We start from the raw sequence: 25,934 nt of genomic DNA on the forward strand, positions 1-25,934 counted from the left end.
CAAAGTTGTTTTCATGTCAGTTTGATTTGTGAGATTGTATGCAGAGGGAAAAGAAAAAATCTCAATAGGGTTTATAGCTAGAGTGAATCTCTCATTTTATAGATTCTGAAACTCTGGCTAAACATGTCAAATGACTTATCCAAGATTCCATAGGTGGCTGTGACAAAGCCAGGATTAAGCTTCTTCTCGTGTGTGTGTGTGTGTGTGTGTGTGTGTGTGTGTGTGTGTGTGTGTGTTTAATGCCTGGTCTTTTAAACTTCTAGTTACGTGCCGTGCATGCATCCCCCTTCCCAATTTACATATATTTCATTATATATTTTGTGGGTTGGAAGTTTTCAGCTTTTTAATATGTATTTCAAGCAGAGACTTTGTATATTTAAAAATATATATATATAACATGTTTTGATCATTGACAAGTTCATTTAATTGGTTATAGATCTTTTATAATAAGAGGTGAAGTAATTTAGGGCTAGGTGAAATAATTTACATTTTTAGATTAAAAGTAGGTGTCTTTCTCTAAGGTGTATTATGATTCAAGTTACTTTCCTTTGAGTTATCACTATCTTCACTTCTCTTCACCTCTCTTCACCTCTCTTCACTTCAGAAAATCCTCTTATTACTAATTATTTATTGTTTAGAATCAAAGACCTCAGTAATATTTTAGTGCCAAAACTATAGGTTGTAGCTTTCACTTACTAAGATGTTGCCCTCCCCCATCCTCTTTTTAAGTTTACAATAAACACTAAATATTCTGATGTAAATCATTCTTTGGTCTTTGTACTTCAAGTTTATTTTGAATCTGGGTCAGAAGATATTTAGGGTCTCTCATTCATTCTAAACTCAGAGAATCCTAGGTGGCCTGTTTGGATTTAGAAGCTGAGTTACAGTTTGAATCCAGCAAAGTTACTCCAAGTTAAAGTGTTTATAACAAGTGATTTCAACCATGTTAAAGAGAAACGAAAAGCAAAGAGAATTCTGTGTATTGAATTAATACAGGGAAATATTCCAAAATGCTAACAGTAGTTAGGGTAAGAAGAGTGTCGGTGATTTTATTTTCTTTGTTCTGCATTTCTGTATTTCCATATTTTCTTTAATAAGCATGTTATTTTTATGAAGAAAGAAAAGTAAAATTCTTTTTGGTTGAATCTAACCTACGTATTCATCACATGTATAGAGTTTCTGGCCAATATAATGCTGAAATGAGGTCATGAGATCTTATTTAGTAGTCCTTGTCCTCAATTTTTTTTTTTTAAATCAAGACTGACACCGGTATTAGTGTGTGTCATATTCTGCATTTTTTCCCCCTGGATTATATCTCTTCAAGTATTAGCCGGGATGGAATGTGAGGAATGATTTATTATAATTGCCATGCAGGCAATAGAAGATTTGTGGTAAATTTGCATGCTTTACATCTTCTTTTGCCTTTGTGGATTCCTGATGTTTCTATATCTTACACTAATGCTTTTCAAACTTGAATAAACTATACAAAGCCCTTTTACTTGTTTGTTTTATTTAGGCTTCCATTCCTGTACCATGTGTAGAATAATAACTCAATTCCCCCACCTATTTTGTCTCTTCAAACTCTTGTGAACTCTTCATTCATATATGTAACATAATTGGGTTCTCACTTGGTACAAATGCATTTATTATGTAATAGTACACTTATGTTAATTTCTTAATAGTGCACACCATTAGGTTGCTGTTATTGTGGATGTAAACACAAAACCAAATTCAGACATATAAATTCCATGGCACTACTGTGTCATCCAGGTGATCCAGAATATATTGATTTTTAAAACTAGATTGTTAATCAAAATAATAATACAAAATTTAAAATTTCTAGAGGGAACTCAGTCCCCTCTCCCCTGCCTTGTGATAGTGAACACCAACTTGAGAAATGCTCTCTTATGCTAGGCAGCCAATGGAGTTATTTTTTTAAAACATACAAAATGTTCTCTAAAGAGAAGAGCTTTTTGCCTTTGGAGGGCAGGTAAACAGGAGTCTGGAAACAAAACCTGCTTTGCCTTTATTGAGGTCTTCTGTTAAAACCCACTTTAGCCCCGTTTCCTGAAGCTGTGAGCATGTAAACCCTCCTTTCCTATGCGGCAGTGTAGTACAGCTATATCCCCAGATCCGGGAGCTCTTGTTCTCAAAAACTGTAGGCAGACAAAAAGATCAAGGGAGAAAATGTCTACCGTGGAAACACTGAGGTGAGGGTATTAAGATGTGTAAGAAAGATAGCAAACAGAAGAACAAAACAATGAAATAATCCTAGTGTGATATATAGCAGGAATCTTGAGAATGTAGAAATCCAGTAAGATGCCCTTGACTATTACTTAATAGCCATAACAACCTAATTCATTGGATAAGCATTTGAGGCTTAAGTTGGAAAGGAAATATGTTCTAATGTTTTGAAACAGGGACCAATATTGAGAGTGACGGTGGGGAGGATAAATACCTCCCCACTGGTGTATGGTGTACACTTAAAAGAATAAAAGCCAGATGGGAAGCAAGAGGAAGTGATAATAAAAGTAAATTGAGAATTAAATAGAGATGGAGATTGGTTGGAAGAAGAGAAGAAGCTGAAATATTCTGCATTTGGTACATGGAGATTTGGTCAAATGACAGTTCTATTAGGTATGAAGTAATGATCTAGTTTAAGCACTTCTCCCATTCTTTGTGCCTCAAATTTTTTTTTATTTTTGTCTTTTTTGTTTTGTTTTGTTTTGTTTTGGTAAGATAGCAATTAGCTGTTGTGTCTTTTCTCCAAATTCTTTTGAAAACAAAATATGCATATAAAGGATTAGTTCATTTTAGTTCAGAGTAAATGTAAAGATTGTACCTCCAGTGTAGTTCTGTGATTTGTCCTCTCTATCTCCACTGCCCTGACTTTAGTTTAGCCCATCATTGTATCATAGAATTGTTAAAACAACCTCCTACATCCTGAGTTCCCTCCTTCATATCTTTCACACCCTCATTGCTGTCAAAGTCAGCTTTCTTAAAAGCACATGTGATACTGTCACTCCTATTTAAAATTTTTCTGATTCCTCATTGCCTTTAGGCAAATTTGACATACTATACACATAAAGACAAGAGTGATCATGTGTCCCAATTTATGCTTGTCCAGTGAAATTATTAATGCCACGTTCCTTCACACTCTTCACTGTCCTAGTTTGGGTGACAGATTATCCAGTCACTCTGCTCCTAATCATTTCTGCTTTTTCTTTCCAGAAAGACAAGAGATTTAGTTCTTTGTCCTGCTCTTAACCTTTCCTGAGGCATCTAGTCCGTTAAACCCAGTCTTTCCCAAGTGCTCCAGCTCCTTCACCCTTAAATGCATACAGTTAAGGAATGAATTTAAAAGCTTAGTGTTTAGTTAGGGTAGATTAAGGGTTTCTAATAAGGTTACATTGTAATAGTTATATAAATTTCTTCCCAATTTTGAGTAATGTTTTGTTTAAAGTTAAAACAAGTATTCCCCTTTATCCCAGTAATAAGTAATCCTGTGAGGTCAGTTAGATAATACAGATGTCTGTATATTCTTTCAGAGTAATGAAATTCATAAATGATATATCTGGTTAGTAGGAAGTAGATTAGAATCCCAAGGGCCTTGGTCTCTTTCAGTTGACCTAGTGCTGCTGTTTAATATGTTAGCTACATATGACAGTGTTGTCCTCACTTTGAAGGGATCACGCAGTCATGCTGAATTTTTTGGTCTAATCAAACTGTTCTCCTAATGGTTCCCCAGAGAAGCCACATTCGTTTCTACCTCTTCCTAGTGAACACTTAGAACGTTTTTTTTTCTCTGCTTACCAAGTCTTGACCTTCTGTCAAGACCTCAAATCTCACTTCTCCCGTGAAGCATTTTCTAATTATCCAAATTCTACGTGATTATTCCCACCACATAACTCCTGTAGTACCTATCAATTCATACCATATGTATTATAGCAGTTTCTAATTTCTCTTTTGTAATGGTAGTAATAAAATGAATATCTATTACCTCAAAATGTTTGTTGCTGAGTTTTTGGCATACCATGAGTATGTATGCCAAAACTTAATATTAAGTATTAAGTTTACTTAATAGTTAATTGTCTTTAGGGTATGTGAGGACCTTGGATCATTGGTTAAATATCCCAGAAAGCCTTATCTACAAAAATCAATCCTTACATACTTGATTTCTTAGAACACAGGCCACATGCTGTGAAATGAATGAATACTAGTGTTTCCAGCTAGCTAATAGAGTAAGCAGAAAATTGAGGTTATTTCAACCATCAAGGACTCAGACCAGATGAGCTGCTTATTATATGTAGTATTCTCTATGCTTAAAGCTAAACCAAAAAGCCCCACTATAATTTTTTTTAAAAGACTTTCTTCATAATGTTGGTTTTTATTCCCTGAGCCTTTGAATACAAGATTTTTCACTTGGTAAACTTACCTGTTCTAACTACAGTTTCACACTTTACCAAAAATGTCTTCAGAGGGTCTTAGAGAGCGCAAAACAAAAATTGCTGTCAAACTTTTTTTTTTTTGCAAGTCCACTCTACCTTTCTGGTCTATCTGCCTTGTTTTGCTCACATGTATTCCAGAAAGCATAAAACTGTGTTGGGGATTTCTGTTGGTTCCTAAGTCTGCCACTTGTCTGTTTTGTTCTATTGCTTAGGTAATCAATTTCTATATTATTACTCAACCCCATCTGCATGCTGACCTCAACTAGTACATTGTCACTTGTCTCATAAATATACTACGTTCTCTACTGAATTGTCTACCTACATCATCTATTTTCCTATGTGAATAGACCTCCTCACTTTTCTGTTTATGCTGGCTTTACCCCTATTTCTTTGGAAACTATTGCACATTAAAATCCAGCTACTAGTGTGGCTAGTCCATATGTGGGAAGAATAATATAAAAGAGAAAGAATGCTAAGACATAAGTTTCAAGATCACTTGTGGGGAGCAAAAGATAGGGTTGAGGGTGGGTTGAAAAAGAAGGCAAAAATCTGTTTCTGACTTAATCAATTGTTCTTTAAAACACTTATCTCCTATGTAATCAGTGCTGTGCTGGCTACCATAAAGGATGCAAAAGAACTAAAATATATAGTCCTCCTCTTTGAAAAACTTAGAGATGATATAACTGACTCAGTTGAAGCAAGTATTGAATAATATATAACCATATACTTGATTATGTGCTATTGGTATTCAAAGGTGTTTCACATACTCTAGGTATTATAGGGAAGATTTCTATCGTGGGTGGTGGAGGGAAAAAGGAAGCCTCCTTTAACGGTGATAGAAGGGCTTATGGGGAGTGAGGGTGGGTACTGTTGAAGGAGGATTTAGATTTGCTTAGGTGTCACTAAAGTTAGGAATTGCTGTAGTTTAGGGGACTATCCCTTAAGATAAGGAGGTGTGGATGAAAAGAAAATATTATATTCTTAGGAAGGTCAACCTGACTATAGTAACCATTTTATGAACAATGAAAGATTAGATTGGATATGTGGACATTTGGTAATTCACACTTCTATAGTATAGTACTATTTTATCAGTAAATGAGATTAGAGGGAGAAATTTCATTTCATAGTTAAATGCTGATATCAACACACGAATGATATTCCTTATGTGTATTAGAGCTCAGGAAAGTTCCATAAGCCTTTTAATTAGTGCAGCTGAAATGTATTGAATGCTGGCTCTGCTGTGGCTAAGGAAAGGATGTTTTTGTTTCTTATGAATTATGTACTGCACATGAGCACTTCAGTAGACTTAAGTTCTTTTCTTAATTAACTTGATTAATTAACATAATTAACTAGTCAGCAAATCCATGGCATTGTCTCACTTTTAGTCCTGTATTTAGGCTTACAAATTGCAAATAATTTTATATATTAGGGTTGCTCTTCAGGAGTGTTCATGGTGTATCAGTTTTTAACATTGGATGCTTGTGTATTTTGTGTATGACCAGAGAACAGTGTCTGTATTGTACATTTATCACAATGAAAACTTGGGAGGAGTAGCTGTTCGAAACAGGCACAGTACTTGTTCTGCATTCTACTTAGATTAATTATCATTGCCCATAGGCATTCTTACATTGCTCTGGTTGGCTGTTTAATACAGTGGAATTGTTGAAAGCTGATGCTATGAGAATCAACCATAGGCCTTGATGTGGTATATATGACCATTTATAAATGGTAATTTTAAGGGGCTTATGATTCAGTCATAACAATTAGCTCCAGGTTGATATTTGATGTTTGATGGCAAAAGTCTATTCTAGGACATGTAAAGGAGAAAATTACCTCTGTCCTTTCTGAGTTATCCAAATGCAAATTTATTTTGAATAATTCTTCTGTTAAGGATTCGTTTGCATTTGTTCAGTACCACAGAGAATTTATTTTGGAAAAAAATGAATTTTTTCTCTTAGTTTCTTCTATAGACTAGTATTTGTGATGAGAGTTTGTTTCAATTTAAGAAAATGAGTTGCTGCACAGGTGAGGTAGTATTTGAATCACTTAAAAGTTCATGTCAGTGTTTTGGTTCTTTTCAGTTTTTCCTTTCTCTTTTGTTTTCTTTCCTTCTTTTGTTTATTTATTTTTTGCTTTGTTCTGTTTTGTTTTATTTATTTATTTTTGGTTTTAGTTTTTACAGGGGGTGTTTTGGGCTCTTCATGGCCTTGCTGACATTCTTGGCTGGCCATATTTAGTCTGCGCACTAATTGTTAGTTGGCCCAGTTGAGTCTTACTTTGTGCTCTCAGTTTTTTTAGTCTGGTTTTCTATTTTTGTCCACCTGGTTGTGTTTTAAGTTCATGAGAGATTTTTATCCTGATGGGCCGGATTTTAATCCGTGTACTAAATTTTAGTCTGCAGACTAAAAATAATCCGCGGATTATTTATTTTTGCAAAATATTTAATTCCCCCACTGGAAACTATCCTAAAAGAATGTTAAATTCTCTTAGAATAGCCAAGGGAATTCACAGCTACTGGTGAGGTCTGCCATTTTTTGTTCTCAATACCTAGACATAATAGACCCTACTACCTCCCTTTTGCATAATTGGCTCCGTTGTGCCTAGGTGTTGGTGTACATTACTATGCATGTCACCTATAACTGTGACCGTCCCTTAGTTGTATTGTTCATTGTATATATTTTTGTTTAGCTTTTGGTGGGTGAATTGGGCATATTTGCAGATGGAACTGTGTTGAATTTGTAGTGCTCAAAGATATAGAATTTTTTTCAGTGAGTTTTTCCAAAAAGAAAGAATGTTCATGATTTTTCCTAAGTAATGGGTGCAAGGGTATCAGGGGGCAAAGCCCACAATAGAAAAAGTAAGTTTATACCCGCACTCCTGAGGTGATATGTCAATTTCCTGAAGAGTCCTCTAAGATAATGAGAATGTCAGTAAATATCTCTTAGCAGGGAAGTCAATCCAAAATGGAGAATAATCCGCGGTGGCCTGATCCTTCTTAGCTCACACAAATTGAAAATATCTGGCTTGAAATCTATAGTAATATAAATTAAATATATTTATTACTTTTCTCTCATCACTAATAATTTAGAAAAAAATGTTTATACTGTGTACTGAAATTCATTAATAGAGAAAATTAGCAAATTGAGAACTCGTATCTTTAAAAGCAGTCTGATATGCCCCCTCCCAAGCCATGTCAATGGACAATGAATCCAGGTCGTAGAAGACCAAACACTTTACTTTGGGAACTTTACTTCTAGATTTCATTTTGATTTTAACTTTTTTTGGTTTTGTATTTTTTTAATAAACGCACTGGCATCGGAACATGATTAACTAAAATTAAAATGTTTCTTTACTGTGCCTCACCATTGCGCAATCAAATTTTTTTGCATACACTGTGGTGAAATAATTTTTAAAACTTGGACTTGCTACTGTGGAGACTGATGTTTAAAGTTTATAACTGTATAAACATTTTCTATGTCCCCCCCCCCACACCATGGATTTCTTATAACATTGGATATATTTTTCCTTGCTGGACTATTCTCTTTTGGATTGACTTCCCCTGTTTGGATTATTTCACTGCATTCTCATCTTTAGGATTCGTCAGGAACAGGACATTTCACCTCAGGAGTTCGGGTATGTACTTAATTTTTTTTTCCCAAAATTTCAGGGCAGGTCTATAAAACTAGGGGGAAAACTTTTTTTGAAAGGCTAGTTATTCATTCTTGAAATGTAATAGTAAAAACAATGTAGGTAGCTGTGATTTCTGTTTTTACTCACTGTATGGTATAGGTTTTGCTTATAGTATATTTAGATTGTCAGTTTCCTGAGTGATTTATTGACATCTAATCCGAAGTTTAGGAGTTGAGGGGTTTAAAAATTATTATTTTTACAAGAATAAATATGACAAAGATCCACAGAACCAAAAATTCCAAGTGTTAGGCAATTTAAATGAGTAAGGAATGAAAAGCAGCAGAAACTAAAAGCCAAGGACTTCCATGGCAGTACAGTGGTTAAGACTTTGTATTTCCACTGAAGTGGGGACGGGTTCGATCCCTGGTTGGGGAAGTTCCGCATGCCACGCATTGCGGCCAAAAAAAAAAAAAAAAAAGCCAAATCTCAATAGTTACTGGTTTCCTTTTCTTTAGACACATACATAATTCAGAAGAGCTATTTCTAGTTTGGCCTGTAATTTTTGAAAGTTGCATGCTATCACACCCAGTCTTATGGTCAGAAATCTGGACTTTGGGTGCACTGGGTTTTGACCCCACATAATTTTCCACTTAACTTTTATCCATAGATTACTGAACCAAGACTTTTCTCATCAAGAATCTCTCAAGGGGTTTAAATTAATAATGGATACATTTTTAAAAGGCAGGTTAAGTCTTGATTTTAGGCTCTTGGAATGAATTCTTTTCTTTATTGTTTTTAACTCTTTGATACTGTGAGTTAGGATTCCCTGGCAAGAATAAGCTAATATGTGTCTTAGTACCAACATGGATGGTCACTTGTAGCCAGTAAGAAACCAGAAAGATGTGGATGACTTTTTTTTTTAATAATCAGAAATAAGCTTACAATACTGATTTATTAATAGCAATAACACAAATTTTTTTTTCATTTAAACTACACTCACTGTCTAGCTACCCTGCATTTAAATGTTAGAAGATATTTATTTCTGCTTTTGGTGGTGGTACTTTTAATTCTACTTATGTGTTACCATATTGGTGCAGAGACATTTTTATTAGACTAGCTAGCAAAATAAATCCATATGCTGTCAAATGCAAATTGCCCTCAGGGATAAAATATGTCAGTAGTGCTTAATATTTTTATGAAAAATTTTCTAAATATTTCCACTGATTATTTTCTTTCACACTTTGATTATGGTTCTGGCTGGGGAGCAAGAAAGGGGAAAATGACTAAGAACAGTGTAAGATCTAAACATTTCAAATAATACAGTAACTCCTTGACTGAGGCAAGTCAGATTACTCAAAAGAATAAAGATAAAGCAGTTTTTGACCTTAGAGACAGGGTTTTCTAACAAGCCAAATAAATTAACTAAGGCCTTTAATGTTTGGAAATAAATTTCTAATATCCTACCCAACCAATTTCTCAATTTCCATGGAAAATATCTTTATTAATAATAAACTTTGTGTAAAAACAAAAGGAATAAAAAAAGATTTTCAGAGTAGAGTACTCTTATAAATAGTCTCTTATAACCTAATGAGTTCTGTAGTAGTAACCAGTTCTCCTGCTTTCAGCCTAGGCGAATAGCCAAATGTTACATGAGCCTTTCTCTTAGGAAAACTTAAGCCTCCCACGCTCCTCTGTGCCTTGTCACAATCTACATGTCCTTTCCTTACTTTTAGGTCTATTTCCCTCCATTTTTACACATCTCTTTCTCTTTATGTGTCTGTCCACCTCCACCACTGCCACTACTACACCTTCTATTTGATTCTGTGTTCTTCCTGTCAAGGGATATATGTTTCATTTTTCTTTAGTTTCAAAGGCTTTCTGTTCGTTTATTTGTTTTTCCCCTTCTGCTGTTATTCTTTAACTGTCCATAATTTAGAACACAGTATATTTTTCATAGTTTCATGTATTTATTAGGAGTTTTAAGACATAGATGAGTAGAAAGCTTTCTATTCCTTTCAGCAAATTTATTTATTTGCATTTTGCTTCAGTATAGCTTTCAATTTACTTTTTCTGTGAGTTAATAGCTCTTAATGAAAAATACATTTCTCTATTCCTGATTAAAACCCTAGAATATTTATTCAAATGAGGGTAAACTGGCCGTGTTCATGACAACAGCTACCTGAGAAAACAATTTTGGACATTTTACGAAGTTCTGGATATTCAAGAATTTCTTCAAATAACAATAGTCTCTGCTTATTGAAGAGTTAATACCAAATCATTAATATTTATAGACCAAGAGTAAAACAGCTTTTCTTTTTTAAAAGATATTAATTGCCAAAATTTGAACAGTGCTGTCCATTATCCATAATCGTTGCTAAAAAAATCACACAAAAGAGGCAACCTTTTATCTATTGCCACAGCAGTCAAAACTTTAAAATTAATTTTGTATTCTTCTAGTTGTGCTTGCCTCCAGAACCCAGGCTTTATTTTGTTCCTGTCACATTTTGTGTGCATGTTTGATTGTACTGCTTTATGATTAGCATATATAGATTTTTTTCCATTTCCCCTAGTTTTTTCTCTGAGCTTTTCTCATATAGTCTTTAATTAGCAGTTCACATCACTGTGGTAAATCATATGCAGTTAACTCCTTTCATTCTGGAAGGTTCCTTTCACAAATGCAACCATGTTTTTGTACATGGTGGGAATTAACTCAGTACTCAGAGGATAATTTGCTAAGATTCTTACAAGGAAACATTAATTGTACCTTCTCTTTTTTTATGCTGTAGGTCTTCCGACCTCGAACTCCACCAGAGGCGATTGCACTATGTAGCCGTCTGCTGGAGTATACCCCAACTGCCCGATTGACACCACTGGAAGCTTGTGCACATTCATTTTTTGATGAATTACGGGACCCAAATGTCAAACTACCAAATGGGCGAGACACACCTGCACTCTTCAACTTCACCACTCAAGGTAACTCCTAACACTTAATTCTTTTACCATTTCTGGGAAAATTACAGATGTGTGTGAAGTGACACTCTGTTAATTAAATCTGTGTAGGATAAAAGTAGGCATATTAAGTACTTATGCAGGTAGAAAGCATCCTATCTAACCACTTATTAGGCTACCACTTGTATGGTTTTGAACAAAATAATGGCAGGTAAAAAGTTTCAAATAGGCATAGCTTCTCTAATTTTTAGCATATTATGATAAATCTTGGCACTTGGAGAAGTTATATAGAGATTTCACTGAGTGAGGTTTATCACTAGTAAGACTAACGTATAATTTAACCTTCAGCTTTGCATCTGAAACTTAGAATATTAAAATTTCTTGCTTCCCAAGGATTTATATCAAGTTTTTTTAACCTGGGAATAAATTGGTGGCTGTATTTTTGTAATTTTAGACATTATACAGAAGGGGAAAACTAGAGTCCTATAAACCCCTTCTTGGAACTTAATATAACTTTATATATAAGGGATGTAGAAGAGAAATTCTCATCCCTTCTGGGACTTGGCATCATTGCTGCTGAGAAAACACTGATTAGAAAACTAAGTTTGTGCATTGGTGGTTTCTAAAAAGCCCAGGGATAGTCATTTCTTCACCATTTCTGTGTTCATTTTTCATTCATTCATCAACCACACTGCCTTTGATGATATGATTTTCTTCCTAAACTGAACATTAAATGTGTACAATTCCCTATAGATAAAACAAGGAATAAATAGATTGCTTGTTTTGATTGATTAGTCAAGCCAAAAATGTAGAAGGGGGATGGAGAGCTTTCTGTGATGAGGAAATAGATATATTTCCTTTATTATAAAGCCCAATTTTTCCCCCATATTTAAACTTTTCTAAAATTGATTGTGGAAAAATGCGCTGCTTAAACTTTAGATTTGGGACATCTAAGTTGCTAGTAAAATAGACCTGGATGATTCAGTTGACTATAATCTTAAGCTGTCACTATTACGTAATGCTGGCAATGCTGATGTAGTCTACGTTCATCTAAGAAAAATGTTCAGGTATCCTGGGACTATTAATTTTGACTAGGGCTGGTCGGAAATCATTTGGAATGTTGTTTTAAGTCCTGGCTATGCCTCTCTAAGAAGAATGTTAATGAATGCCAGGTAGGGTATACAAAGGAGCAGAATTGGATATAGAGCCTGGAAAAGTGAAGACTTAAGGGACTCCTGAGAAAAATACCTCAAATAAAGACCTCAGCCCCTGGCATAAATAGAGACTAAATAATATTATTGATGAATCAATAAAGAAGTTTTCAACTGGTAATAGTGGAACAAGCTGTTTTCAGAATATTGATCTGTATATCAGGGAAAAGCTGGATGATGTCAAATATTGTAGATAAGATGATTCCGATTTGGCAGAAGGTTAGACTGGGAGACTCTTGGCCTCTTCCAGAACAGAAATTCATTGATTCCATGTCATACAAGTTTTAGACCTCTTGAGAAAATAAATTTTATTTTTAATTCTTACTGCTTTTGTTTTAATCGAGTAATACATGTAGATGGAAGAAAATGTTGAAAATGCAGAGGAAGTAGAGAAAATTAAAATCACAATCCCGAAGTAATTACTTTTAGTGTTCAAAATAATCACTTTTAGCATTTTATGGTGTAGCTCTTTTCAATCTTTTTTCTAATGCTAAAGCTGGTAATCCTTGAATATAAAGTGATCCTCTATTTTCCCATGTAGAATATCCCAAAAGGGTTCTTTTTGTTAACTTGAATATATTTAAAATTATATATTATATAAAGTTAATATTAGGTTAGGAATTTTTTTTACATCTCAAATTTCATAAAACAATTTTTTTCAAACTCTATATGCATCTTTTACATCTGTGTCTTTGTTATCAGTAGAGCTACTTTTTGAACCATCTATATAGTTTTTTAGGTTACATCACCTGAAGTTTTTAATATGAAGCACTTTTTGAATCTGTCTGAGACCACCATTGGAAATTCTACATGTATCCATTTACATAATATGATACATTGTTTTCCTTTTTGTACTGTAGGTATATGTTTATTGTCTGCATAATATAATTATTTAGTGGATTGCTTTTTAAAGTGGTATCTAAAAGGCTTTTGTATGCAGTGACATCCAGTGGAACTGTGGAGTCTTGACATCAGAAACTACTAAGTCAGTGCTAAATTTCATTTTTTTTTAAATTAATTAATTAATTTATTTATTTATTTTTGGCTGGGTTGGATCTTTGTTGCTGCCCGAGGGCCTTCTCTAGTTGTGGCGAGCGGGGGCCACTCTTCGTTGCGGTGCGCGGGCTTCTCATTGCAGTGGCTTCCCTTGTTGCAGAGCACGGGCTCTGGGCTTGTGGGCTTCAGTAGTTGTGGCTCGTGGGCTCAGTAGTTGTGGCTCGCAGGCTCCAGAGCGCAGGCTCAGTAGTTGTGGCGCACGGGCCTAGTTGCTCCGCGGCATGTGGGATCCTCCCAGACCAGGGCTTGAACCCATGTCCCCCGCATTGGCAGGCGGATTCTTAACCACTGCGCCACCAGGAAAGCCCCAATGTGCTAAATTTCTTTACCTCTTTTTTTACCATTTTTGTCAGGTAACTTTAAAGTTTCCCAAATTTTGAAGGGAACCTTGATTGAGTTTTTTCTCATGCTAAGTATCTTCTCCAGCAAGTACTTTGTTTCTCAGAATACACAAATCAAGACAGCCCCTTGTCAAGTGAACAACTTGGTAGAAACTCAAATGCATACAAGATGATATTTATGATGGATACATTTTGGAGAATAATTCTCCTTAAATTGAGACATATTTTGATACATACTCTTCAATGTGCGTGTGCACCTGTATGTGTTGATTGAAAATGAGATGCTGCTTAAACCTTTCTTTGATCAGATTTAAAAATCCAGGATTCAGCTTCACTGTTACCATGCACCATTTTCGAAGTAATTACATTTGATTCTTTAGTCACTGGCTAATAATTTTCTATTATTACTAAAGAAAATAAAATTTAAAACAACTAGGTTTGTTATTTTATGAATTTCTAAACTTTTTTAAAAACTGAGATAAAATTCACATAGCATAAGATGAACCATTTTAAAGTAAACAATCCAGTGGTGTTTAATACATTCACAGTGTTGTGCAGCTATCACCTCTGTCAAATTCCAAAACATTTTCATTGCTCCTGAAGAAAACTCTGTACCCATTAAGCACTCAGTCTCCATTAATCCCTCCTTCAGCCCTTGGCAGCCACCAGTCTGCTTTCTGTCTCTATAGATTTACCTATTCCGGGTATTTCATATGATGGAATCACATAATGTGAGACCTTTTGTGTCTGGCTTCTTTCACTTAACATGTTTTCAGGGCTCATCCATGTTGTAGCATGTATCAGTATTTCATTCCTTTTTATGGCAGAATAATATTTCATTATATCATGTCTTAATCAGTTCAGGCAACTATTAACAAAATACCATAGACTAGGTGGATTAAGCAGCAAACATTTATTTATTTTTTAAACGTCTTTATTGGAGTATAATTGCTTTACAATGGTGTGTTAGTTTCTGCTGTATAAAAAAGTGAATCAGCTATACATATACATATATCCCCGTATCTCCTCCCTCTTGCATCTCCCTCCCACCCTCCCTATCCCACCCCTCTAGGTGGTCACAAAGCACCGAGCTGATCTCCCTGTGCTATGCGGTTGCTTGCCACTAGCTATCTATTTTGCATTTGGTAGTATATATAAGTCCATGCCACTCTCTCACTTCGTCCCAGCTTACCCTTCCCCCTCCCCGTGTCCTCAAGTCCATTCTCTACATCTGCATCTTTATTGCTGTCCTGCCCCTAGGTTCTTCAGAACCAATTTTTTTTTTAGATTCCATATATATGTGTTAACATACGATGTTTGTTTTTCTTTTTCTGACTCACTTCACTCTGTATGACAGACTCTAGGTCCATCCACCTCACTACAAATAACTCAATTTTGTTTCTTTTATGGCTGAGTAATATTCCATTGTATATATGTACCACATCTTCTTTATCCATTCATCTGTCGATGGACACTTAGGTTTAAGCAGCAAACATTTATCTCTCACGGTCCTGGAGGCTGGGAACATCAAGATCAAGATGCCGGCAAATTCAGTGTTCAGCAAAGGCCCACTTCCTCGTTTGCAGATGGCTACTTTCTTGCTCATATGGTGAAGAGAGATCACCTCTCTTGTGTTGCTTCTTATAAGGCCACTAATCCCATTCATGAGGGTTCTACCCTCATGACCAAATTTCATCCCAAAGGCTACACTTCCAGATACCATCACATTGTGGATTAGGGCTTCAGCATATGACGTTTAAGGGGATACAAACCTTCAGTCCATAGCATAGGGATATACCACATTTTGTTTATCCATTCATGTACTGATGGACATTTGGTTTGCTTCTACCTTCTGGCTATTGTGAATAGTGCTGCTATGACCATTGTGTACAAGTATGAATTTGTTTGGATACTTGTTTTCAGTTTTTTTGAGTCATATGGTAATTCTATGTTTAATTTCTTGAGGAACCACCAAACCATTTTGCACAATGGCTTGCACATTTTACATTCCTACCAGCAATGTTACAAGGGTCCCCATTTCTTCACATCCTCACAAATACTTGTCTTCCTTTTTTTTTTTAATAGCTGTCTCACTGGGTGTGAAGTGGTATCTCATTTGATCCTAAGGCTTACTGCAATATAATGATTTAGAACCTGGTAAATACAATTTACCTGTTCTTTAATAAATTGTGTTCATAAGACAGATTAACATGAAAGTAAATTGGCTTAGATTTTAGAATATGGTCTCTAAAATATTGGAAGGAGTTTTGTGAGTGGGCAGTTTTCATATTGTCAAATAATAGAATCAACTAAAGTAAAGAAAAGGCTCACTTTAAAGAGTAAATAATTTAATTCAGACTTTGTTCACACATATCTAATAGTTATAAGTTTTTAAAAAGGAATGAAGAATGTTTTATTTTGATATTTCGACTTTTTATATTTGCCCAGAATATCAAACATAAATATGACTCTGTGTATGTCTGAATGTGCATATGACTTTGAGGAGTTGAAGAATATGTGTATACATGGATGTGGTATATGTAGACGTGGCATGCAGTCTCTGTGGCTGTCAGACTCTTTATGTGATTCTGTGGATATCAGTGAAAAGGATGTGCATGAATCTTTGTACCTCTTCGAATGGGCCCTGTGAATATATCCTTGAATTGGTTTTTCATAAAACTCAATGTATTAAGTTGAACATGACATCATTTTGTAATATGGCCCTTCTTTATTAAAGTTGTTAAATGCTGCCCTGTCTTAGCAGCCATTCTGAAACTGGGCTATGATCACTTAGTAGTACTTTCTCCCTATCCTTCTAGATCACTATTATACTTGAACAGTGTTTCCATATAAGGACACAGCTGTCCAGGAAAGAGGTGCTACTTGATGTCAACAATTTGTGTTATTTCTGTTTGATCCTCCCTATTCTGAGTTTGGAGCAGTCTTTGCAAATAGTCATCTTATTTACTAGGGCAAAGATGTAACTATTGTGCAGATGCAACTTTAAAGCACATACTAATTAATAGCAATTAATGGATGATCAGAATAAAACTGGCTAATTCAAGAGAATGAAGAAGGAGAACTGACTTTCCAGTTGGTTGTATAGCTAGAGAGAGTGCAGAGATAGGAAACGTGGGGGCAGAGGTAGGGGGGGATGGAGGGTGTCATTAGTGAGGTTCTGCTGTATGTAGGTAGAATAAAATCCTCCTCCATCCTTACAGCAAATCTTCAGTGAAGTCTATACTATTTTCCCCAGATAAACTAAAGGTAATCCCTGATCTACATATAGTAGGTGCTCAATGACTGTTTGAGTGATTGATACCTGCTACTTTAAATACACACAGTATTTATTAATTCATGCAACCTGTACTTATTGGGCATTTCTAATGTTCCCTCTAGTTGTTGGTACTGTTGTTTTAATTAGTCAAGTAAACCTACCATATGAACAGAACTATGAAGATTAAACACTTGAGTAGAATATAGTAAAGCTTATAGCTAACTACAGTTTGATGTTTGTTACTGTGCCATGAGTAAATAGCCATAAATGTTAATTAATATTACTTTCATATAATCAAAACAAGTGTTTCTGTGATCAGCTAGAGGGAGAAGAGAGGTGAACAGATATGGGACAGAAAACTTTGAGATCCTTCTGACCTTCTGGATCCATAACTATTACACCTCTCTTTTTTTCTGGCACTGGGGCTTCTGTGTTCTAGGATCCCCTGACTGACAGTATTACCTGCATCTAGGCATTGGAAACCAGGACAGACCTTTAGCATACCATACCCTTCTTTCCCTTTCCCTCAGTAATTGGATCTCAAAGGTTGAACATAACTTAATCAGACCTTAGGAATCAAATAGAATCAGGAAATCCCAACAGAGATCGATTTTCTCTTTGTTTACCAATTCCTTACCTATTCCGAGGCTGGAATATACTGGAAATAGGTAGTTTTGTATGTTTAAAGATGTGTCTCCAGTTAATTCCACCACACACATCCCCAGTTCCAATTTTCTAGCCTAATTTTATGAGATTTTACCAAGTAAAATTACTTTAGTAAACATTGTCCCCCTGAGGGCATCGGATAGGATGGGGGTTGGGCAGGTGTAAGTATAGATTATCAGCTGTTTACATTAGTGTGACTTAGTTTGAAGAGTCTACTGCTCTGCCACTTAGCTGGGTTATCTGAGGGAATGATAGTTTTGTGGGGGAACAAGGAGGAAGAGTGGCTTATTGGTTAGGCCAGAAGAAGGGGGGACTGCTTAAATGAGAGTTAAAACAGAATATTTGGAGCATTCAGAAAATAGCATGCAAACTCAGGCAGACAACGGATGTCTTGGGATACAGGGACAAGAGTATCCGGACATGAGGAAAACAGTGATGAGACAGCAAAGGGGTTCCAGAAATCAAGTGAAAAAAAAAAAACAGTAAAAGGAAGAGTAAGAGAAAAGCAAAGGGAATGGGGGAAGGATCAGAGAAAGAGATTTTTTTAATGAGTTTAGGACTGTGTTAAAGAAAGGGGAGTGATGAAAACAGGGGCTGAGGACAAGTTGGGGGTGGGCAACAAAAGCAAGTGTTACAGAAGGCCAGCTTACCAAAGGGTTATACTTCTTCATCTGAAAGCAGTAGACTACTTATTTATAAAATCTGTTGTAACTCATTATTTGTGATAATTAGGAGGCTCCATATCTTTATAGCAATGATTTTTAAACCAGTTTTTTTGTTATGAAATAGTGATATGCATAAATATGGTCAGCCCACCTGCTTACCTGGCTTTCTATATCCTGGGAATTTTCTTCTAGCCTGTCTTACCCTCAGCCACATCTAAAGTGGACATAGTATATCACAACATTGTTAATGGGCTATACTCCAATATAAAATAAAAAGTTAAAAAAAAAATAAAGTGGACATAGTGTTTCAACCACCTTGAGGTAATGAAGTATCTTCTAATATTCTAACCTTGAGTAGGGACTTTTTGGTTTTAGATTTATTATAATTTACAATAGCAAGAATAAATTTACATAAGATAGGAATTCTTGATTTATATGTAGGATATGAATCAAATCCTAAAGAGAAACTCACACTGCTCTCACTTGCAGTGCCCCTCTTTTTTTTTTTTTTTTAACTGAACTATAAACCTTTCACGTGGCTATCCCTGTTTTTCTATTGTGTTCTTCTGGGTGAAAAAATGGCTATAAAAGATCTTGATAAATGGACTTGAGGAAATTTGGGTATAAATAAAAGGATTATTCTAGTAAATAAATGAGAGATGGAGCTGTTTATACTTATCAAGAGAATTGGTATCAGAATTATTCTTTAATATTTTATGAATAATTTAGAAGAGGAAAATATCGAGGTAAGCTGTACTCTTCTAGGTACTGAAAGCTAAACCAAGGAAGTACACTGCAAGGGAGAGCTTAGGAAATTCATGAGTGCCAGTAAGAGGGGGCAGGTTAGTTTTAGTTTCGGCAACTAGAGTACCACTGACATACAGTGTTGACTGTATTCGAAATTTTAGAATCTAAATTATCAATTATTTATGAGGATTATTTTCCCTTTCCCTGAGATTTCAGTGTCTCTGCTGCCTCGACTGTACTACTGGAGAGAATGTGGAATGTTATAGGAACAAACAATGAAAAACTAATGTCTGGACTTAAAGTTCTGTGTGTAGTTTGGACAGATATACTTCCAGGAAGACCAGAATACTGGTGGTATGTGATTTATAACCAAGGCAATAAAGATATGCAGTATTGCATATGGAGTAAGTCAGACCTAAAGTCTCCTTCCCAGTCTCTCTCTAACTAGGTGCAGATCTTGGCCAAGACACTATCTCTGAGTTTACTGATTTAAAAAGATGAGGTAGTTGGATTAAAGGATATTCAAAGACACATACAGCTCCAAAATTCTGATTGTAAAAATGTTGACTCCAGAAAGACAAAAAATGAGAAATAAAGCTAAAAACATAGAGCATGAAAGGGTAAGATATGTAAAATCATGGTATAAATGGACACAAAAAACCCACAAACTGGTTCCTGCAGAATTCAACATAAATGCTACACTTATTACATACATTTCATCAAGAATGGAGTTCTAAGATTTTCAGGTTACTAAAGCTTATTCTTTTTAATCACCAGGACTTTAAAAATACTAACATTTTGCTAGATAACTTGTAAATGTATCATTACTGTAAATGTAGTACACAAAATGCATTATGTAGTACACAATGCATTACTATAAGTGTAGTACACAAATGCATTACTATAAATGTAGTACACAATGCATTACTATAAATGTAGTACACACCTTTTTGGGTGACTGGTATAAATTGTGATGCTCCCTCTTGGGCAGTTCCAAGGCAAAGTAGTCATGGGTTTCTACAGGTATCATGTAGTCCGCACATGAAACATTGCTAATATTACCAAGCAGCAGGAGCAAGCCTTGTAATTTGTTTACTATTTGTCTGATCTTCTGATTAGTTTAGTATTTGTTTACTTTTCTGAATGAGTATGGAGTATGTAGTCAACGTTAGGAACTTGGTCAGAGATTTCCTGGGCCCTTTGAAATTGTTAGGAGAGAAACAGTTGTAATGGGGTTACTTGTTCATCTAAAAAAAATATATCCAAACAAGCAACATTAGAATTCAGTGTGTAAGATCAAGGTTCACCATCCTAACATTTGAATTACTCCTCAGAAAAAAAGTACCATGCCATTGTTAAGTCATTTTCTGTGAATAGGAAAAAGAATAGCAGTTTTAACTGTATAGACAACCACTGGCAATTTTCATTTATTCTTAAGAGACCTGATACACACATGAAAACCTCAGACTACTTATAGAAGAAAAAGAAAGTTTGCCTCTTGTAGTGACTCCTTTTGGGAGTCTGTATGTTGAGCCCTTTCAAAGATAACAAAGAAAGAAGATTTCCTTCTACCTTATGACTAGTATTTTATTATCACTGTAAGAGGTCTAGTTAATAAAGGGTTGATTTCTTCCTTCTGGTTTGTACACTGATTGCTATTCTCAAATTTATCCTCAGCTTTCACACAACACAGTTTGAACAAACATATATACCTCTTCCCACCCCTACTCCTATCCCCCACCCCTGCAAATTAAAAAAACAAAAACAAAAACCCGCCCTTTCTTATCAATAAATTTAGAAATCTTATATTTGGAAGAAAAGAAACTTTAAGGGAAACTTCAGGTTTCTCCAAAACAACTAGATTCAGGTTCTGTTCTTGTTTTTAACATTTAAAAAGATTGCTTAACTTACAGTGGTCTTTTCATGGGAATTTTTCTTCTATAGTTTTTAGTGTCAACAGTGCAGCAAAATTTATTTAAATGAGTTTGGTTAACCTTTTGGTTGGTTGATACCTCTCTTGGTTGGCTTATTGATAGCTATTTTTAAATTCATTTTACTTTTGTTTGAATTGTGCGTTATGTTTTGATGGTGGACCACATAATGATTGATACACCATCAAAACATTCATAATGTTTCCTCATAAACTACTATGTGATTTTTTTTTAATGAGTAGTTTTATGGCATCTTCAATTGGTTGAAGAAATCCTTGTCATGCATGAAGTTTTCTAAAACATTCTGGAACCTGTTGCCATTTTGTTTGAACCATGTCTCTGGAGTAATGCGGTCTCTTATTCTTCCCACCTCTTTTCAATAGCTAGACCCACTTTTATATTATGGGCTTCCTTGTTTCCTTAATAATCTCCCTGCTCTCAAGCCTCACACATATATTTAGTGAATAAATATTAACTTTTCATTTTCAATCTCTTCTACACTCCATATTCTCTGCCTTTAAGAATACATATACTGGGACTTCCCTGGTGACACAGTGGTTAAGAATCCACCTGCCAATGCAGGGGACACGGGTTCGAGCCCTGGTCCAGGAAGATCCCACATGCTACGGAGCAGCCAAGCCCATGTGCCACAACTACTGAGCCTGCGCTCTAGAGCCCGTATGCGACAACTACTGAAGCCCAAGCGCCTAGAGCCCGTGCTCCGCAACAAGAGAAGCCACCGCAATGAGAAGCCCACGCACCGCAACGAAGAGTTGCCCCGCTCACTGCAACTAGAGAAAGCCCGCGCACAGCAATGAAGACCCAACACGGCCAATCAATCAATCAATAAAATTTAAAGAAAAAAAGAATACATATACTTTCCCTGATTCTAAAAATGTCTATTGCTTTGCTCTTTCTGTCCTCCAAAATGCCATCCTTTTTTTTTTGCTTTCTTTCAGTGCATTTTGTATCCATACTCATTGCCTCCGTTTCCTTACTATTCAGTGCCATGGATAGACAGGGAGATTGGGAGTAGGTTGTAATTGTTACATGCAAAAAAAAAAAAAAAATTACAAGCATTTTGGACTACTTGTGACAGCCCACAGAAGTGCCCATAGTCTCTCCCCACAAAAGGGACAGACTTGCAGTGTAGAAAACAGTGCTGTAATACATGGAGGCTTCCTCATTCACACAAGCAAAAGCTGTGACAGTTAGCAAGCTCTCTGAAGTGGAGAAGAGCTAATGGATGGAAAGCAGTGGACCTGAAGGAATACATATAATTAATGAAGAGGAAAAGGACAATGGTGTATAGAAGTTGGAGAGATGTAGAGCTATATGTGGCTGTCCAGTTTAGAATTTCTTAAGTTTTTGGATGTGTGACTCAAAAATTTCACAAAAGTTCTCCCTGCCCCCAAAGGCTATCCACTGTTCACTCTAGGGTAAGAACTTAGTCTTTTAAGTTGTTTCATGAACTTTACTTACCTCTCCCCTGTGTCTTTAGATGTGGCAAAGCCTCCAGGATCCCATAGCTTCCTTTTTTTTGGTTATCGTCATCTTTTCTTTACTGTTTCCTATCTTTCACTTTCATTAGTTACCCCTCTACCACCTAGGGAAAAAGAGGATTGTTTTTCTCAAACCCTGCAAGTGTGTGTGTGTGTGTGTGTGTGTGTGTGTGTGTGTGTGTGTGTGTGTGTGTGTGTGTGTGTGTGTGTGTATGCATACATACACCGTAACCAGAATAAGACAAAACCACCATGGCCCTCAATTGGACATGCAGATACACAAGGATAGGTGATCTGGTAAAAGAGATTGAGTGAGTGGGAGAAAATGGACCTCATGTGACCACAGACCACTGATACTCAGTTTATTTTAAAGATTATCTCAATTGTAGCTCTGTCAAAATGTCTTATATTAAAATCTTTGGTCATCTTTTCCTCTTTTGGATTTTCTTTTAGATGTTGGGCGCATGGTCATAGAGATCTTTTAATTTAAAAGTGTCCCAGTCTCGAATCGATTGAATGCCTTTCTTGCCAGCTTATTTGTGTAATTGTCCTTCCATTTTCTGTTTCTGTTGAACAGACAAAGACAACTATCTTTTTATCTGTCTATCCTGGGACCTAACACAGTCTTTCATGCTCAGTATTGTTAGTTGGATGAGGGTGTGGGTGGGTAGATGGATGGGTGGATTTTAAAGAAGCTTTTCTATTTTAGGAGATTTTAATCTTAATTGGGATGGTAAGTCTGACTTTCTTTTGGATTACTGAAGAGTAACTACCACATCTTACATTAATTTTTATTCTTAGAACCATAAAGTCATCAGCCATGGCAATTATCAGTGATTCTCTTGTTTTCCTAGGTATAAGATTGTGCATTAAAATTGGACTGATTTGAAGTAAAACTACCTTGGCTCTTTCTGTACCTCAGTGAGAACTGAAACAGCTACTAAAGCTGATTATGAGAAAACAGCATCTCTTCAAACCTGATCATTAGGGCAGTGATTTTCCAACTCAGGGAAGGTTATTATATGATGAGCTGACCTAATATGTCTTCTCATTTAAGGGGAAAGGATAATGAATAGTCTTCTTTCAGTTTTGAGCTTTTCCTCCCATTCATTTTTCATATATCTTGACATCAGCATGTTGCTTCTTTTTACCAGAATCTGGTTATCATTTAGTATCGGATTTAGTACAAAATTTAGCTACTAAGGCACCAAGTTGAATAAATCAGTATTGCCAGGGGCTTTGTAAAGTACTGCATTAAAACGATATTTCCCTTACTAGGGGCTGGCAGGAGGGATGAATGGCGAGTAGTTGCTTAAAGGTTTCCCTTTGGAGTGATGAAAATATTTTGAAACTAGGTAGAGGTGATGGTTGTACAACATTGTGAATGTACTAAATTCCATGAATTATACACTTTAAAATGATTGATTTTATATTATGTGAATTTTACTTTAATTTAAAGAAAATACTATTTCCTAACTTTTTTTAGTCCGTACCGTAACTGTGAATTGCTTGTAGCTCAGAGGATAACATCTTCCTTTAGCTAGTATGGTCGTATAATTATTCCTTCAAATTATTGGAGTAAGAATTATTAATAGCGACACTTATTAGAATGGAAATAAGCACTCACTAGTTAAATGCCGGAACTACAAGAATAAACCAGGGTTATTCCAGGCAGACTAGAAGAAGTCATATTATCGGAAGTTAACACCAGATACTTTTATGTACAAGCTCACCACCGTGTCTCGGTAGTTGTTTACGTTATTAAGTCCAATATCATCTTTTTCTCAAGATTCATATACAGAACTTAATTCTTTAAAGAAAACCAGTTTGTATACAGTTGACAGAAACTTTCCACGTGCAGATAAAAGCCTATTTCAAACTTTTAAAAAGTAATAATCTTACTAAGTTAAAAAGCAAAGTAGAATTCAGTAAAGACATTTTTAATAAAAGCAGTGAGAATTTAAACAGATGTTCCTTAAATCCCGTTTCCACTACTGTTTGGATAAATCTTACCTGCCATCGAGTAACTTGGTCTGTGCATGCCGAAGTACAAACTGCAATTATATTCTCTTTTCTGTGACACTGTCACCCTCAATCCCTGCAGTCAAATACTGTCAGAGTACCAAGGGAAAACCTAGTATATTTAAGTTAATAAAAGATGGAAATATATCTTATTAATATGCTTACCCTCAAACTTTTGACCAATACCTTTCCCCGGCCTATCTTTAGTTCTCAGAGATACCCTAATTTTAGCAGATAGTGCCTTTGTTATGTATCACACCGTTTCTATGGACTTTCTCTATATGTTAATTGCTAGCTCATGATTTAGTTTCAGATGTAGGTTTATCATGTCTTTTTTTTTCTGTTAAACCAATGTTTTAATGCTGTATCTTCTGTTAGTGTTACCAATAAAATAGTTTCACGTAAAATTTAAGAGTGGATTCTAACACATGTGTCTTACCTTTTCTCTAGAACTGTCAAGTAATCCACCTCTAGCTACCATCCTTATTCCTCCTCATGCTCGAATTCAAGCAGCTGCTTCAACCCCTTCAAATACCACAGCAGCCTCAGGTGAGAACACATAAGTCTCTTCTATAAAAACGTATTTTGTTTTTGGCTTCATTTTATCTCATTTGATGAATGTGAACATTTAGTGCCTTCCAAGTATCAAAAACATAACATAGCCAAATGATTAAATGTGAATAAAATGTTGCTTTAATTTCCAAAAAGCACAAAAGGACCCCATAAATACTTTATATATGAGGTATAAATATCTTATTATAATGTTAAGTGATGTCACCATAATTGTTATTTTCAAAATCATGCTTTCTGTATAATTTCTTGATTAATATGTCAAGTGAGATGCTTATAGCAGAAAGCAGTCTGTACAAATGTAATATTATTGAAGATAATTCACTTTAATTCCATCACCCTGAATGTAAATTATATTAATATACTAGAGAGGCAAATTTTCAAGAAGTATGAATATAGATTGGTGTAATTTAATCATTTGAAAGGGCTAAAACTGCAATGCCAATACATTTAGCTAAGACTTAGATCAGAATATGACCAAATCTTTTCTATCCAAAAAGAAAAGAATGCCCACACGGTCTCCCAGCTTAGAGCTCAGGTACACTGCTGGTTCTGTAGCTAGCTAATGTTGGGACCTGATTTAGTGAGAATTACTGTCATTACAGATATTCTGAAAATACCCAACCCTTGAGTGAATTGAAGGTCCTCCGAAGGACAGCTAAAATGAAGTTAGAAATATAATAGGTAGCACAGTTGGGCTCACAAAGAATTTGGTGTTTTCCCCTCAACAGCCCACTACCACCACCAGCACCAAAAAAGCAGATGTCAGGAGCTGACTCCATTTTTATTTAATCATCTGTTTCATTGAATTGAGTTGGATCAGACCCGTTTTTGCCCAAGGGCGTTTATGCTCCAAGAGATAAAATCTTGCATTACTAGTTCTTAGCATTCAACAGTGAGGTCAAAATCTCTCTCCTGT

General features: G+C 35.5%; 1 protein-coding gene across 6 annotated transcripts in view; it reads left to right on the forward strand.

Annotated features, from left to right (window-relative positions):
* GSK3B (glycogen synthase kinase 3 beta) overlaps positions 1-25,934 on the forward strand; it is a 206,145-nt gene that overhangs the window by 161,098 nt on the left and 19,113 nt on the right. For 4 of the 6 annotated variants that reach the window (XM_082460066.1, XM_082460065.1, XM_082460063.1 and 1 more), the window contains 3 exons: positions 8,043-8,081; positions 10,865-11,051; positions 24,896-24,994. In XM_082460066.1, coding sequence (XP_082316192.1) covers positions 8,043-8,081; positions 10,865-11,051; positions 24,896-24,994 — 325 coding nt within the window. The remainder of the gene's footprint in view (positions 1-8,042; positions 8,082-10,864; positions 11,052-24,895; positions 24,995-25,934) is intronic. The other 2 variants (XM_082460064.1, XM_082460068.1) reach the window with 1 other exon arrangement.

This window comes from Balaenoptera physalus (assembly GCF_965194825.1).
Source record: "Balaenoptera physalus genome assembly, chromosome: 4".
NCBI lineage: Eukaryota > Metazoa > Chordata > Mammalia > Artiodactyla > Balaenopteridae > Balaenoptera > Balaenoptera physalus.